Source organism: Falco rusticolus, chromosome 8, assembly GCF_015220075.1.
Source record: "Falco rusticolus isolate bFalRus1 chromosome 8, bFalRus1.pri, whole genome shotgun sequence".
NCBI lineage: Eukaryota > Metazoa > Chordata > Aves > Falconiformes > Falconidae > Falco > Falco rusticolus.
In genome coordinates, this window is record NC_051194.1 from 57,013,445 (window position 1) to 57,027,404 (window position 13,960).

Sequence of the window (13,960 nt, forward strand, 5' to 3'; positions counted from 1 at the left end):
CTACAACGCACATGTGCATCGTTCTGAAGTTAATGGTCCAGCACAGAGCTGGGTCTCTTCCTGCTGGGTGAGGAGAAGGCTTGGTGGGAAGACGGTTGCTAGCTGTAAACACATCAGCAGCACAAAGGGCAGGAAGGATAAAGAGCCATTTAAGCTAATGAACAATGTTGGCATAAGAGCAAATGGGGTTAAATTGTGAGTAAGAAGATGTCTCGTAACCATTAGAGATTTACAAGGCTCCACAGCAGCCTTGGCACTGGTGTGATGCAGCAAACCACAAAGCTTGCTGGACCGCCCTGAAGCGAGAGCTTGCCCAGCTGATGGAGGAAGTCATCTGAAGGGTTGGTAGGAATTTGGCCCCATTTCCCGACTGCAAAGCATGGTGCACATTTCATGCCTAATGTACCGTGGCCTCATTAAGAACACCCAGTCCAGGGTTCTTCCATTTACTGCCAACTCAAAAAGGAATGGCATTTACTAATTAAAATATGTGCCGAGAGAAGGAAAAGGCATAGGAAAAGTTTCCCTACACAGACACATGAAGCGTGGTGCTGAGGGATGGTCGTGGTTATAGATCCCTGCACTGATTACCCAAACCCAAGGGTATTGGATGGGGTTCAGGACATGTAAAATTACAAGCTGTGAGCAGAGGCTGGCAGCTGCCTCTCCCTGTGTATCTGTAGCCAAACATCACCCTGCGTTTTGCTGCTCAAGAGGTCTGAGGAATGCTTTACCATTCTCACCACCCACCCTTCACAAAAGTGGCATCAGGAACGGCAAGTTCTTCCTTGACAATTAAAACACAAGCTTGCAGCCTTTCTGACACCTTTCTCCAGAGTGCTCCCCCTATTATCATCATTCAGGAGTGATATGTGACAGGTTGTCCTGACCCAGTCCTACTGGGGCAGGAACACTACATGCTGCAAAGGAAGAAAAGGATCTTGATGCTTATTAAACATCTCTCTCCAAGCCTCTGCCTAATCATAAAGCACCAGCACATTCAATTGAAAAAAGCCTTTTTGGGGACACAGAAAACCAAGGTATTTCACAGATCGATAAGGACAAGCTGGAAAATTAACAGCAAAGAAGGCAGGTTGGTTATTGTGGCAGCAGCATGGGTGGAGCGCAGCACCAACCAGTGCCTGATTTTCTCTTTTCCATGACTGCAAAAGTAGAAGGGCTGGAAGGAGAACCTGGGAGAGGAAGCACAGAGCTCCAGCGTATTTCTGCATCATCCTAAAAGGGCAGAGAAATATCTACTCTCCCTCATCTTGATGAATGAAGGAGCCCTAAATGCACCTTCTCAGGTCTCATGTCCTGTTCCCATTTCATGAGCACCTTGGCAGGTTCCTCACAACACAGTGCACAGGACATGGCCTGGGCATTCATCTTGGTGGTGGCACCTAGGTGAGCCAGGTTTTAGGTCATCCCACAGGCCCACTGTATTGCTCTGGCAATGCAAAGTGGCTACACCCCCAGTTTCTTCAGTTCCTGAGCTGAAGAGGATGAGGGATCTCAAGTCTGCAGAGATCTGGGACCCACTCTGCTCCCTCTTGGACCTGCACATGGGGAGCACAGGCACCAAACCGCCAGTGCACAGAAGGGGCAGTGCTTGTGTGGATACCTAGGGCACACCACCTTTTCTGCTTGTGCTCCACATCCATCCAGGCCAGGAGACTATCGTGGTCGCACCCTAGTTTGCCATCACTGCTTCTCTTCTCTGAACCATCCTGTACCTCACAGATAACAACTGCCATTTATAGCAAGAGAGGCTTGGCCACAGAATTGATCTCACAAGAGTTTCAACAGCTGTTTGGTACCTGATTCCCAGAGTGACTGATGTTCTCCTGGGAGGAGGCTCTGTTCCGGCGTTTCATGTGATGGGGTGGGTAGGCAGGGAACTGGGCTCCCTTCACATCCTCATCAGAGGTGTCCATATCTGCAGAGTACCGGGACTGGGGCTGCTCGTTCCAGGGGCTGCCTTTGGAGAGAGAAGGTTTCAGCACAAAGGTACAAGAGATTCACACCCCTGAGGTCCTTGCTGGACATTGGCCCCAGCCTTAAGACAAGCAAATAATAAGACACTTCTCCAGATCACACTTTCTATCCTTTGGCTGAAGATGCTTCTGCAAGAGAGACCAAGGTTAAGGATGGCTACGCTGGACCAGGCTGCAGCTCCACCCGCTGTGGCCACACAGCACCAGGCCCAGCACGGTCCCACCCTGGCGCTGTCCTGCCCCAAGCAGCCAGGACCCTCACTGAAAACTGCTACTGCCTTCCCAATTTTGTCAGAGCCCAGCTTTGGACGCTGCCCTTCCTGCATTGTCCAGGTGATGGAAGTTGTTTAGATCAGGCTAGAGAGCTACCAGGATGGACCACTGAAGAGTGGAAAGTCTCCCTTTTAAAGGAGAATTTCAAATGAGACAAAACCAATGAGACAAAATGGAATTACCAAGCCAGAGTGTCACCCCAGCAGGGCTCAGAGTGGGAAATTAAACAATGTGCAGTAAGGTTTACCCAGTGTTTCCTGGTGCCCTGAAAATACAACCAAGCAGCTGGACACCCAGAAGGTTATATCCTACAGCTGCATGTACACAAACCAGTTTCCAGCCCTCCTGGCTCTGCTATCCCAGCAGGAAAAGCAGTTGTAGGAAAAGGCAAATTCTGCACCATCATTTGTGAGGGGCTTTATAGAAACCAGGGATCCTGTAGCCTGCCAGTGTGTCCTGCCCAGCTACAAGGATGCTACTTAGCAACCCCCAGTGCTTGCCTCCCGTTCTTGTTCAGTCTTACTCCAAGTCCCCTTGAAAGTAAACTTTGTGCACCCACAACACCCTTTGGCAAGGAGTTGAACTCACGTACCGCTGCCTGCAGGAGGAAACACGTCCTCCTGTTTCTAGCAGCATCCATTTCATTGTATCTGGTTTCTACCCTGGACAGGACTTTTAGGTATGAAAGGGACGGGCACCTTAAGAACCACCCCTCTGGCTTTGAGAAACGCGTTTGTGGGGAGCAGGACCTGCCAATTACAACTAGATAACTTCAGCCGATTCTTTCATGAGAAAAATCACTTCTGCAGATGGGTATTTTGTCTTGACCCTCAGGCCTTTTAGCGGTTTTAAGGTTGTTCAGAAAATTCAAAGACATTTTCATTTTGGTCCAACACTTGCAGCCACTTGTCCTCGAAAGGATAGAAGAGAGCCTGGCCAGAGGCACCTACCAGGTTTTGTGTTTCTGTCCAGGCTCCTTCTCCGTGAATTGACGGTGAGCCGAACCTCTGTGCTGAAGTGCTGCTCCGGCGGGCTCACGCCCCGTCCCTGCTCCTGCAAGACGTGGTGGAAGACCAGATCTGCATCCGCGATCCTGGACTCCTTCTGGGAGGCATCTTCAGCTGAGTTGGGGAAATCTGGGAAGGACTGAGAAAGGAGGATTGCTGCTGAGCAGCTGCCCGTGAGGACTCCTTGCCTCTCCTGACCTTCGCTAACAGCTCCTAGCCTGATCCTCCAATACACGTATCGAGTGACCTTTTATGACGCTAGTTCCTAATAATACACACTTTGAAGACTTTACCTTGCTGGCAAACCTTGAGCAATGTTCTTCTCGTCACTGCCAGGGGGCACTGTTAATTTTGTCACGAGCTAGGCTAAGAGTTCTAGGCTGCAAAAAGCTCTGGGCTTTTAAGGGGCTGTGCCCTCCCACTTAGTCAACCACCAGCCACCTTCTGCCCCTCCGAAAATCTGCAACCGATAAATCTGATTCAAATGATCGCGACAGAGGCCAGCCCTCCCTAGACTCACGTTGAATTCTGTTGCATAAAGACGGGCTTATATGAAGGAAGAACAAATCTACTTGTTTGCCCCAGCTTCTTAGCAATTTGCGCGGCCTTCAGCAGATTTTTTTTTTAAAGCCTTTGTTGCACACCTTACCACATCCCGCTCCCACCCAGGAGGAAAGTGTCACAGTGTCATTAGAAGGAAGAAGGAGCTGTTTGATGTTTTAAAAGTGAAATTTCAACAGGAAAGGCAAAGAGGAGCAGCCCAAAAAAAGTTTGATTTGAAGCATATCAGGCTGGAAGACCTTTTGCCACATCCAGGGCAGCCTGGTTTGCGTTCCTCCCCGGAGCTGGAAGGTGGCGATGACTGAGCCCCAGCCCTTGGTGGGATCACGGGGTGCAGCTCACTGCTGTTGCTTGTGCTGTAGCTGTCTGTGGGTCCCACTTCTGCTCAGGACCTCCTGACACTAAGACACATACAGTCTCCTATATAGAAATAACCAGTGTTCATGCAGTTTTTGATGTCCCTGTGTTCTCCCTTCTAACTTTTGGGGGCCCTCACCATGCAGGTGCCATTGCTGCAATCACACTGGCTCTGTGGGATTCATCTTCTCAACCTTACAAAGGTTGTGTGCCCCACGAAGCTGCTGGCCAGCTACGTCCCTGCCACCAGCACATGGCAAAACCATCCCCAGACTGGATGGCATGATGGGAGAAGAGTCTAGTTTCATTTTATCCCTTGAGTACTGAACCTCACAAGCTCACTGGAAACTAGGGTGCCCCATAGTCTTGGGACAACATGAAAAATCTGTTGTCTGCAGAGAGCAAAGAAATCTGCAGGGAGAAGGCCAGAGAATCTCCTGCTATCTCATCTTACCACTCATCCTTGCTTCAGTCACATGTCCTACTGACTCAGCCTGAGGCAAAGAACTTCAAATGGAAGGAGAGATAGCAAGCGGGGCTGTGGGGAGGAGGGATTGGCACCATTGCCTCTCAACACCAGCTGAAGGGTTTTCATAGCTGAAGGAAGAGATAGCAGAGGTAGCAAGGAGGCAGAAGAGAGGAAAGGACCCCCCCCCCAGTACCTGGAAAGCATCCGGGCTGCTGGCTGCTGGAGAGAGCTGCACAGACTGGCGGCGAGACTGAGCAGAGTACTCCGAGTCCAGTTCAAAATCAAAGGGATGGACAGACAGCAGGCGCTTTGTCTTGCACATCTTAGCATAGGAAGTGCAAGAAAGGAAAATTCAGCATAAAACCCAGTTGACCTTGAAGAAAAGGGGAGGAAGGGCCCTTGTCTCCTTAGTTTGCCTGAGTTTGCACAGCCCAAAACAAGGCTCCTGCTTTTTGCAGAGAACATTTGGGTCAGACATTGCCCTGCTTGCAGGGAGCCAGGTGAAATATATAGAAGGCAGTGTGTGCTTATGCTGCACCGAGAGAAAAGTGGGTTCCTGATTCCCACACTCTGGCTCACGACTGTGGCCATGAGCAGACAGCGAGAAGCTCTCTCCTGGTTTATAAAGTCACTATGGGAAATCTGAGCCAGGTTACAGCTCAGAGAGAGATCCAGGAGATGCTTTCAAGTCCTGAAGCATCTCCCTGTTTTCTTCAGAGAAAGGAAGCTGTGGGCAGATCTCCAGATATTTGGGAGGTCATCGGTTTCCTTGGGTCAGGAACAGCTTGGGCAAACCTCCAAGGCTTCAGAAGCAGATCAAAATGAAGTATCAAGTACGTGAAATGCAGCACATACCCGTAGCCACAGGTTCAGATGGTGTGTACGTAACAGCACGTATGTAACTGTACCAGCATTTCAAACACACCAGCAGATTTCACACATGCTACAGGGACAAATACACTTCACATCGCCCTTCTTACACTGCTCATATAGTCCCAGAAAACCTCAGGAGATAATGTGATATACTCATGAACCCAGCTGTGCTTTGCTACTCTACCAGGTATCTCTTATTCTAGTGAAAAAAACAGGTGTGTTCTCGTTCTATGGGTAGGAGCTGGAACTTTTATACTAACTGGGGACACCCTTAATGTCAGGAGTGGGTCTTTTGTCCAGAGGACCGAGTATTTGTGATTTTACTGACTTGGTTGTTTCTACACAAACTGGGAGAGGGGCATATCTGAGAGGAGAACAAAGAGAAAGGCCCAGTTTGGAACGCAGCATAGAACACCACCACCACCGCCGCCCAAGGCAGGTCATCAGCAGCTGAGGGCACAGAAGCAGAAGAGGCCCCAGAACAAAACGCTTACTCTGCTGTAGCACTCTGCTTCAGCTCCACGAAGGACATTGTCTTCGTCATCACTGTCGTCCCCAATGTCACCGCTGGTGAGGAACTGGCATTCACCTGGAGGGGAGACAATGGCACACTGTGTATGGGCAGCTCCTGCACCCGGTTCCTGCAGGAGGTGAGTTCCCACTGTGGTGGTCTCACCAATGCACGTAGGTGAGCCCAAGCTTCTTCTATGGGATGAAAAGGTCCATATTAGAAATAACTTCCAACATTTTTTTTTTTTTAAATTTTTTACATACTACACCATGGCCAGTAGGTTGCACAAGTAAAGGGAAGAGGACAAAGGATGGGAAAAGGACAGGAACATTTTAAGGTAGCCCCAGCGCTGCAGCTGGCATGCAGTGACCACTGTCTAAAGTCTGTAGGGTAGAGGCTTTTTGGGGTGCAGTTCCCAGGCAGCACTGCAGATACCCAGTCTTAGCACTTGATCTTGCAAAAGCTTGGCTGGCCTCTCATAGCTTCCCCTTCCAGCTGTGCACCATCACAGATGTGGAAGTGACCACTGCAGGAAAATGAAGGGCATCTGCACCACAGAGAGCACCCTGAAGTTCACCGGTGTGACTCCAGTGTTTGAAGGCACTATGGCTCAGCCCAGCACAGCTCTGCTTCTGCTGGTTCCCGTCAGCCAGCTCCACTATCTGTTAGTGACCTGTCCCTTTCTGGGTCCCCATCTCTGTAGCCAGATCACTGCCAAGCCCAGCAGTACGTTGGGAACAGCACAAATGCCTGATCAAGTCCAAAGTCGAGGTAGGCAAAATGCTCTTTCCTATATCAAATACCAAGGTGCAGCAAATCTTTCCTGCAAGGGCTCCTAAGGAACACAACCCAAGTCCTAAATTCAGTGGCTTCCTTAAGAACACGGCCAGCTTTACGAGCATACAACTTAGGTGCATTGAGATGATTAGTATTGGGAAGCTTCAAGTTTGGCATGTAACTAAAAGCCCCGTTGTATCTGAGTCCGCCCTTGGAGACCCCAGGTGTACTGCAGTGCAAGAGGTGAGCATTACAGTCCACCTCCACCGCAGCGGAGAGATGTCCTCCCTGGCCCAGCAACACCAAACTGCGCTGGAGTGCCCATAGCCAGAGGGTGTGAAGAGAAAAAGACGTTGGAAACCTCTCCTGAACTGCCAGGCACATGCTGCAGTTCTCTTTTTTTACTTACTGTTAATGTCTGGCAGGCTGTAAACTCTGTCATGAAGACCTAAATGAAAAGAAAAATGGTGGGAAAAATGAATAAGCACATTTTCTCCAGGTACCTTGCAGAGAACAAGCCTCAGAGCTATGGTTAACTGGAGTTCTCATTCTCTAGACATCACAAAGCACTATCATCAGAAAAGCTCTTTAGGGAGAACAAAACAGGAACTTGGAGGCAGGACTTGACTTTTAAAAGTCAAAGAGCTTATTGCCACCACTTCCACAGTCCTGATGCAACATGCATGGGAGTGCAGCAGCAGGGGAAGGCAGAGCCAACAGCAGATGGCTGCACAAAATGCAATGGTTTCACATCATTCTGCTGTACCTCCCGCAACCAGGGATACAATCCAGGAGGAGATTCTTGCTTGCTCAAAGGTCAAGCCAATTCGCTAGTGTTAATGAAGTAATAACAACAAAATAATTTCTTTTTTAAAAAGCCATCAGAATCTCAGTTTAAAGAAGCCTAAAGCACAGTTATCCTCATGCTTGGCTTGGTTTTCTCTTGGATTGTCCTTTCTGTGGGGTCTGCTGCATTTCCAGGCTGAATGCTGCATAAATTGCCTCTCAGTCCATTAATTTTATATTCGATGCTGCTACCCTCCACTTTCTGATATTTCCGCCATGAGCGGTCTAGATAAAAGAGTGATTGGACCAGTTGAATCAGCACATGTCTATAGTATTTGTGTAAATTTTTCTGTGTTTCCTCAAGATGGAAATAAAAACCATGTTGGTTTTCAAAGGCAGTAGGCAAAGCAGTGCAGGACCTGAATGAACGGCAGCTAGGAGCTACCCAGTACCAACAACAGCTTTCAGCATATGTTTATGCACTGTTGGACCAATATCAGAAATACTGAAGATCCATAAGGCTCTGAAGAAAACAGCTATGGTGACAGTAACTTGCTAATTTTGGTACAGTTTTGTCAGTGCCAGAGCATCATCAGATTGGCTGTGAAAATCATGGGGGAAAAAACAGCACTGGCTTTATCCAGCCAGCTGGATATTTTGGACCTGCAGGTTAAATTTGGGTTAATTTCACAAGATCTCCCCTGTGATGAAAAGCACTAAAAGAAAGAAAAAAAAAAAAAAGAGATATAAGTTACAAAGCACAGGACATGAAGTGCAAGATATTCTCAAGTCTGTCAAGTCAAAACTTGAACCTTTGCAGACGACAAAAAAATCCACCGAGAACATCTGCTCTGCTGCTGTCAGTATGAACACACGACTCCCAGCCTCCGCTCCCTCCCAAAGATGTTTTGAACGGTCTCGAAACCACATGGCACTCAGAGCAGCATCAATGCTGATGTTCCTCCTGTGGTGCATCCCAACACCGTGCCACATGGATGCCCCGTGTGCAGCAGGGCAGGAGAAACCCTGGTGTTCCTCCTCACCTAGAAATGTGGAGTTCACCCCCTGCCCTGGCTGCAGCCTGCCGTACAGGGACTGCAGCACCTTGGCACTTCCAAACCTCTTGAAACGGGATCGCACGTGCTCGTAGTACCACTCCAGGGAACCGATCTTCACAATCCTGCCCAAAGAGAGGATGCACACACAGGTGAGCCAGTCTAGCCACGCTCATGGTGACCAGACCCTCACCCAGAAACCTTCTCTTAACAAAAACACAGCCTCTTTTCTAAAGAGGTAAAGTAAAGTAAAGGTAAGCTGAGTTCGGGTGACTCTTCTTGAGCCTCAGCCCCGAGGCTGGCCTTGCCCCTTGCCCTCCATGGCAGGAGCGGTACCTGGAGAGGCGGCAGGGATCGCAGACCCAGCCTTGCTCCTTCTTGTTGTAGCGGCTGCAGTTCTTGCAGATGTAGAAGCTGCAGTCCAGGCACTGCCGCTTGCTGTTCAGCAGGAACTTGAAGGGCTGGAGGCAGTGGACGCAGTGGGTTTCATTGAGGTGGGACTGATTTGTCAGGAACTCTCTCTTGCTGCTCTCCTGATTGATCTTACATTTCAGCTCCCTGCAGAAAACATCCCAAAACACAGGAACTTGCTTTTGTTATCATTTCACTGTGAACTCTCATATGGCAAACCCGTCACGCCTCAATCATCTCAGGAATGATTTTCCAGGGAACATCCCAAGTCCTGCAGCTTGTGGAAACAGCTGTAGGGCAAATCTAATAAACAACATATCACAAGTTAAATAAGCTGAAAAAAAGAATTGGGCTCCAGATTCAGGGCAGGTTACTGTACGTTAGGATCTGCCACTGTTAAATAAAAGATCAGATCCGGCTGTGCCAAAACCTGTCCAGTTTTTTTCACAGGGTATTGATCATGAATCTCAGGAGAACGGGTTTTCCCAAAGTCCCTGGCTGCATCCCAACCAAACCCAATCTTTGAGCCTGAAGTCCAACTGGGAATTAAAAGCTTTCTGGAGTTCTCAGTTAAAAAAAAAACCAAAAATCACCAACAAAAAAAAGCAATCTGAGATGAAAAAGGGTTAAAAGGGGTTTTAATCTAGTCTTTCAATGCTAAACTCAGCAGAGCCTTTTATTTAGGGCAGAAGTGATGTGCAATGAGGTTCTGACTCTTCAGAGGACACCAGCAGGAGGAGATGCCCGTGACTGTCCCATGAAAGCCTGACCAACATGAACGCTTTCCAAGACCACCCTCTCCTGGGAGTCAGTCACTACAGGCTTCCTTCGCTATCCAGTCCTGGCTGCTAGAGCAGGTCCCCGTGCAAGAAGGTGCCCATGTAAGGCTGAACCCCAGCGACAGCCAGGGCCAGCTACGATGCCTGCTGAGCTGGTGGGGGCCCAGCGCGTTACCCAAAGGCTTTCTGTTTGCTCCCAGCACCACGCACCACCCCAGGTATGTTTGCCTTTGGGGCTATGGCTGAGAAGCAATGTTTGACTTGTAGGGAAGGTCCTAGAAGGCTGTTTTCTATCTAGGCAGGGTAAGGAAGCTGCATTTTTCAGAGCAGAAGCCAGCCTGGGCCAAAAACCTCAAGCAGTTGGGTCTGGAGGCTGATTCAGAAGCACAGCGTGGACCACAAGGCTTCTGGTGATGCTCCCAGTGCCCCCCAGCTGCCAGGGAGATGGGCTGATGCCAGGGTGGCCGCAGCAGGAGCCTTATTGGCGTGGCAGTGTGGTGCCGGGGTGTCCATGGGAATGACATGAACGTAAATCAAGCTGATCTCTGTTTAACCAAATCAGTTTGTACATTAGGGATAAGCTCTCATGTTTTTTTTCCGGGGGTGACTTTTCTCACCAGCTCGCTGCCAGCACACCTGTGTTCGCTGTTACACAGGAGTGTTACTGACTGGCATTAACTAAGGATCTGGGACATGTGAAAATCAGCATGAAGACTGGACCGGGCACCTAGCTTTTATATTCAGCTGTTCACCATCCTAGAGCTGTTTTGAATGACCTAGTGCAAATATGCAGCAGTAAATCTATACATGGCTACTAAAAAAAAAAAAAAAACCAACAAAAAACCCAAGCTGAAAACCCTTGGGTTGCTCCTTTTCTACTCCCATGCTAAAGCTGTTTCCAGCAGGATCCAATCTTTCACTGGACTGCTTTTTCTGGTTCTCAGAGACCGGTCGGATCCCTTCACCTCCCTTCCCTCACCCACAAGACCTGCCAAAGGAAGGACGAATCTCGGCCAAACCAGTTTAAAACCCGCAGGAACCGCATGCCTCTCGTCTCCTCTTGCTGGCAGGAGCACAGGCCAGCCCTTTCCCTGCCCTGCTCATTGCAGAATAAATGAGCAGCGGTGGGATGCCAAACTGCAGCAGGGTTGGTCCAGCTGAGCTCCAGGAGAGATGCAGGGAACCATCCCCCCCAAACAAGGTTGCTGGCAGGGATGTTTATGGAGTGAAGCAGGGAGAGCCCCCACAAAGTGGCCATTATTTAATTTCTTGGGCAAAGCATTACCCTTGCATGGTTGTGCAGTTTCTGGCCAGCTAAAGCCTTTGTCCGTTGTCGGTGAATAGCTTCTGCCAAAAAGAAAATGCAGAGAAGCAGCAGAAAAGGAAGAAAAAGACCAAGCTGGAGGGGAACATTTCTTCAAGGCCTGCAGGTTGAGACAAGCCCAGTGAATAGGAAAGCAAATGAATAGCAAAACAAATGGGGATGGTCAGAGCACAAGGAGCAGGGTGAATGGCTGCAGGGTCTCCCGTAACATCACATCAAGTCCCAGCTTGTTACAGGCAGAAAATGCTCACATAGCTCCGTGTCCAGCATGCAGGAGTGTGGCAGACTTTCCCAGATCGGTGGTCTGGTCTGTGCCAGGTATTGCAGAAATATCTGATGTATGGCCCTAGCTGAGCCTGTGGAGAGAGGCAACCAAGCCTTGGACTGGGTAACTTGCTCTACCCCAGAGACCTGGGCAGTGCCAGGTGTTTCTGGTTAAATGCCAGCCCTCTGTGGGGCAGGAATCAATGATAAAATGGGGGAAAAAATAGAAACCCCACGGCTGCTGGGACAGAGGGAATGCTACTTAGGAGAAGAGACAGCAGCAGGGTCCAAGCAACCTAAGACCTTCCCCCTGTCTTACACCTCCCATACCATGGCACTTGATCTGGGAGCCTCCTGGGCATCAGAGCGGACCCAGATAAGCCAGTCTGGCGCCAAGGTCTTGTAGGTAAGGAATTCACCTCGCCCACTTCTTTTCTGCAGGGCACAGCAATGTGGATCCCCACCTCCTTCCTCCAGGCAGAGCTCAGATCCATCACAAGGCAGACATTCACCCTTTCCAGGGTGATAATGTTTTAAACACCCTTGTCTGATCTCTGTCCTGTACTTCAGAGCTACCAGCAGAGGAAGGCAGTAGATGATGATACTGAATTATCTCTGCCTCCTACACAGGCTGGGTTTTCTTAGGCAAAAAAAGCAATCAGGAGGTTTAAAAAAATATATGACTGAGAGCTTCTCATGGCTTGTGGTGTAAATGGAGATGCTCCCACACAGCCTTCTGTGGAAATCCACAATGGCAAGCTTTTGGGGGATGCTTCAACAGCTCAGATGCAGATAATCCCACATGAAGAAGGATGACTCTCACCCCTCACCCTTCCCTTTGGATCTGATAGCAGAACCAATGAGCTCCTGGTCCCCAGGCTTTGCCATGCCATCAGCACCAGCCCTGGCTCCAAAATTCAGAACTACGAGGGTACGAGGGCTCGGTGGGAGTGCAGCACAGCCCAGACTCAGCCTGGGTGCACAGGCCATCCCACTGGGATAATACTGAGAACTTGGCCAGACCCTGAACAGGGACACTGCAGCTTTTTGAAATAAAGTTAAGAAAATACTTAGCTCAGCACCTGACATAGTTAGCAACCAAAGCCTAACTCCCCACAATTTATCATGCTCAGAACTTAATCTTATCTGACCAAACATTTTTTAAACTGCACTTTTGTCAAATGACCTGTTTATACGAACCTAGAAGACACAGTCATTTGCTGCTCCAGTGATTTTCAATCTTTTCCCAATCTGTGGCCCCCTAAAACTTTCCCAGCACGGCACAACCCCCTGGTAAAGCATATGTAAGGCTACTACAGTAAGTTTACTACTCCTCTCAGTTGTTTTTCCAGGATCCTTCAGGAGTCTGTAGTCTCCTAGGACTCACTGAATACCTCTCCTGTCCTAAACGCACAAGAACTATCACATGAAACAAAAGCAAGGCAGCCAAATTCCATCCTTTGCTCCCAGGCAAGGTCTCCCTGTGAGAGCCACGCCAGCGTCAAGCCCCACAAAGGCATTTCCTGAGTGGGGGCCAGGTATTTGTCCTCATAAACCTCCCTAGTGACACTGATCCGCATCACCGCTGATGGCACAGTGCCGGTTTGCACCTTTGCAGCCCGGACACGTCACCTTGCCACCGATAACGTAATCTATTAACTACTGCATTTGATTTTCACAGCCAGATCCCGGCTGTTCCTCCTCGCCCACAGACTCAATGCGTTGCTTTATTGCTCAAACCCATACGCAGCAGGGCGTACGGGGACCTGCAGCTGTGGCTCGCTTGCTCCCAGCCCCACGGAGCGGAGAGTAGATACTCACTCCAGCCGTTCCTCCTCTTTTTTCCGCAGATCAAAGTCCCGTTGAACGACTTCCCAAACATGCTTGGCCTCTTCATCGGTTAGCTTGGAGAGGTCCAGCTTCCTCCCCATCTTGTCCTGGCGAGGGCTGGAGCCGATCCCGTTACTCGCCACCCCGCACGCTCGCTCTCCCGTACCCTGGGATGCTGACGGAGGGGGAAGAGCTCAGCCCCACCTCCGTGCTGCCCATGTAACCGGGCAGAGGCAGAGCTGCGGGCAGGCCAGCCGGCTCCTGGCAGCACCGCAGCCGGTCTGCCGGGCGAGCTTGCCCGCCGAGGCGGCCGGCGAGCAGGGCTGGCGCCGTGCCTATCGGCTGCCGGGACACCCCGCCATGCGGGCGGGCAGCCCTGCCTTCCCCCGGGGTCCTGCCCAGGGCTGCAGGCAGCTCCAGACCTCCTCCACCCGGCTGGGCTTAAAGGAGATCTTTACCCTCGGCGGAGCTGCCTGCTTTATGCAGGGTGTGTGGATCAAATGAAACCTTCGAGCGTCTCCCCGGGGAAGGCAGGCCACGGGTTTGGGAGGGGGCTGAGCATCCCCGGGCGGAGCTGTGCCTGCACACCCAGGGCAACCGGCTCCATCGCGGTGGGTCCCGACCCACCGTGACCCCCTGCTCCCCTGCTGCTCGCTCCCCCACTCTCCTCTGTGTCTGATCTTGTT

At 50.2% G+C, this 13,960-nt stretch overlaps 1 protein-coding gene across 2 annotated transcripts in view; it reads right to left on the reverse strand.

The window, feature by feature from the left end:
- Window positions 1-13,728, reverse strand: part of MLPH (melanophilin) — a 29,060-nt gene extending 15,332 nt beyond the window's left edge. The window contains exons 1-8 of one of the 2 annotated variants that reach the window (XM_037398451.1): window positions 13,266-13,728; window positions 9,003-9,224; window positions 8,655-8,791; window positions 7,235-7,273; window positions 6,032-6,126; window positions 4,858-4,986; window positions 3,221-3,416; window positions 1,821-1,981 (exon numbers count right to left, since the gene is read on the reverse strand). In XM_037398451.1, the coding sequence (XP_037254348.1) occupies window positions 1,821-1,981; window positions 3,221-3,416; window positions 4,858-4,986; window positions 6,032-6,126; window positions 7,235-7,273; window positions 8,655-8,791; window positions 9,003-9,224; window positions 13,266-13,375 (1,089 nt within the window). In that variant the 5' untranslated portion in view covers window positions 13,376-13,728. The remainder of the gene's footprint in view (window positions 1-1,820; window positions 1,982-3,220; window positions 3,417-4,857; window positions 4,987-6,031; window positions 6,127-7,234; window positions 7,274-8,654; window positions 8,792-9,002; window positions 9,225-13,265) is intronic. The other variant, XM_037398450.1, reaches the window with a different exon arrangement.
- Between the last annotated feature and the right edge of the window lie 232 nt (window positions 13,729-13,960).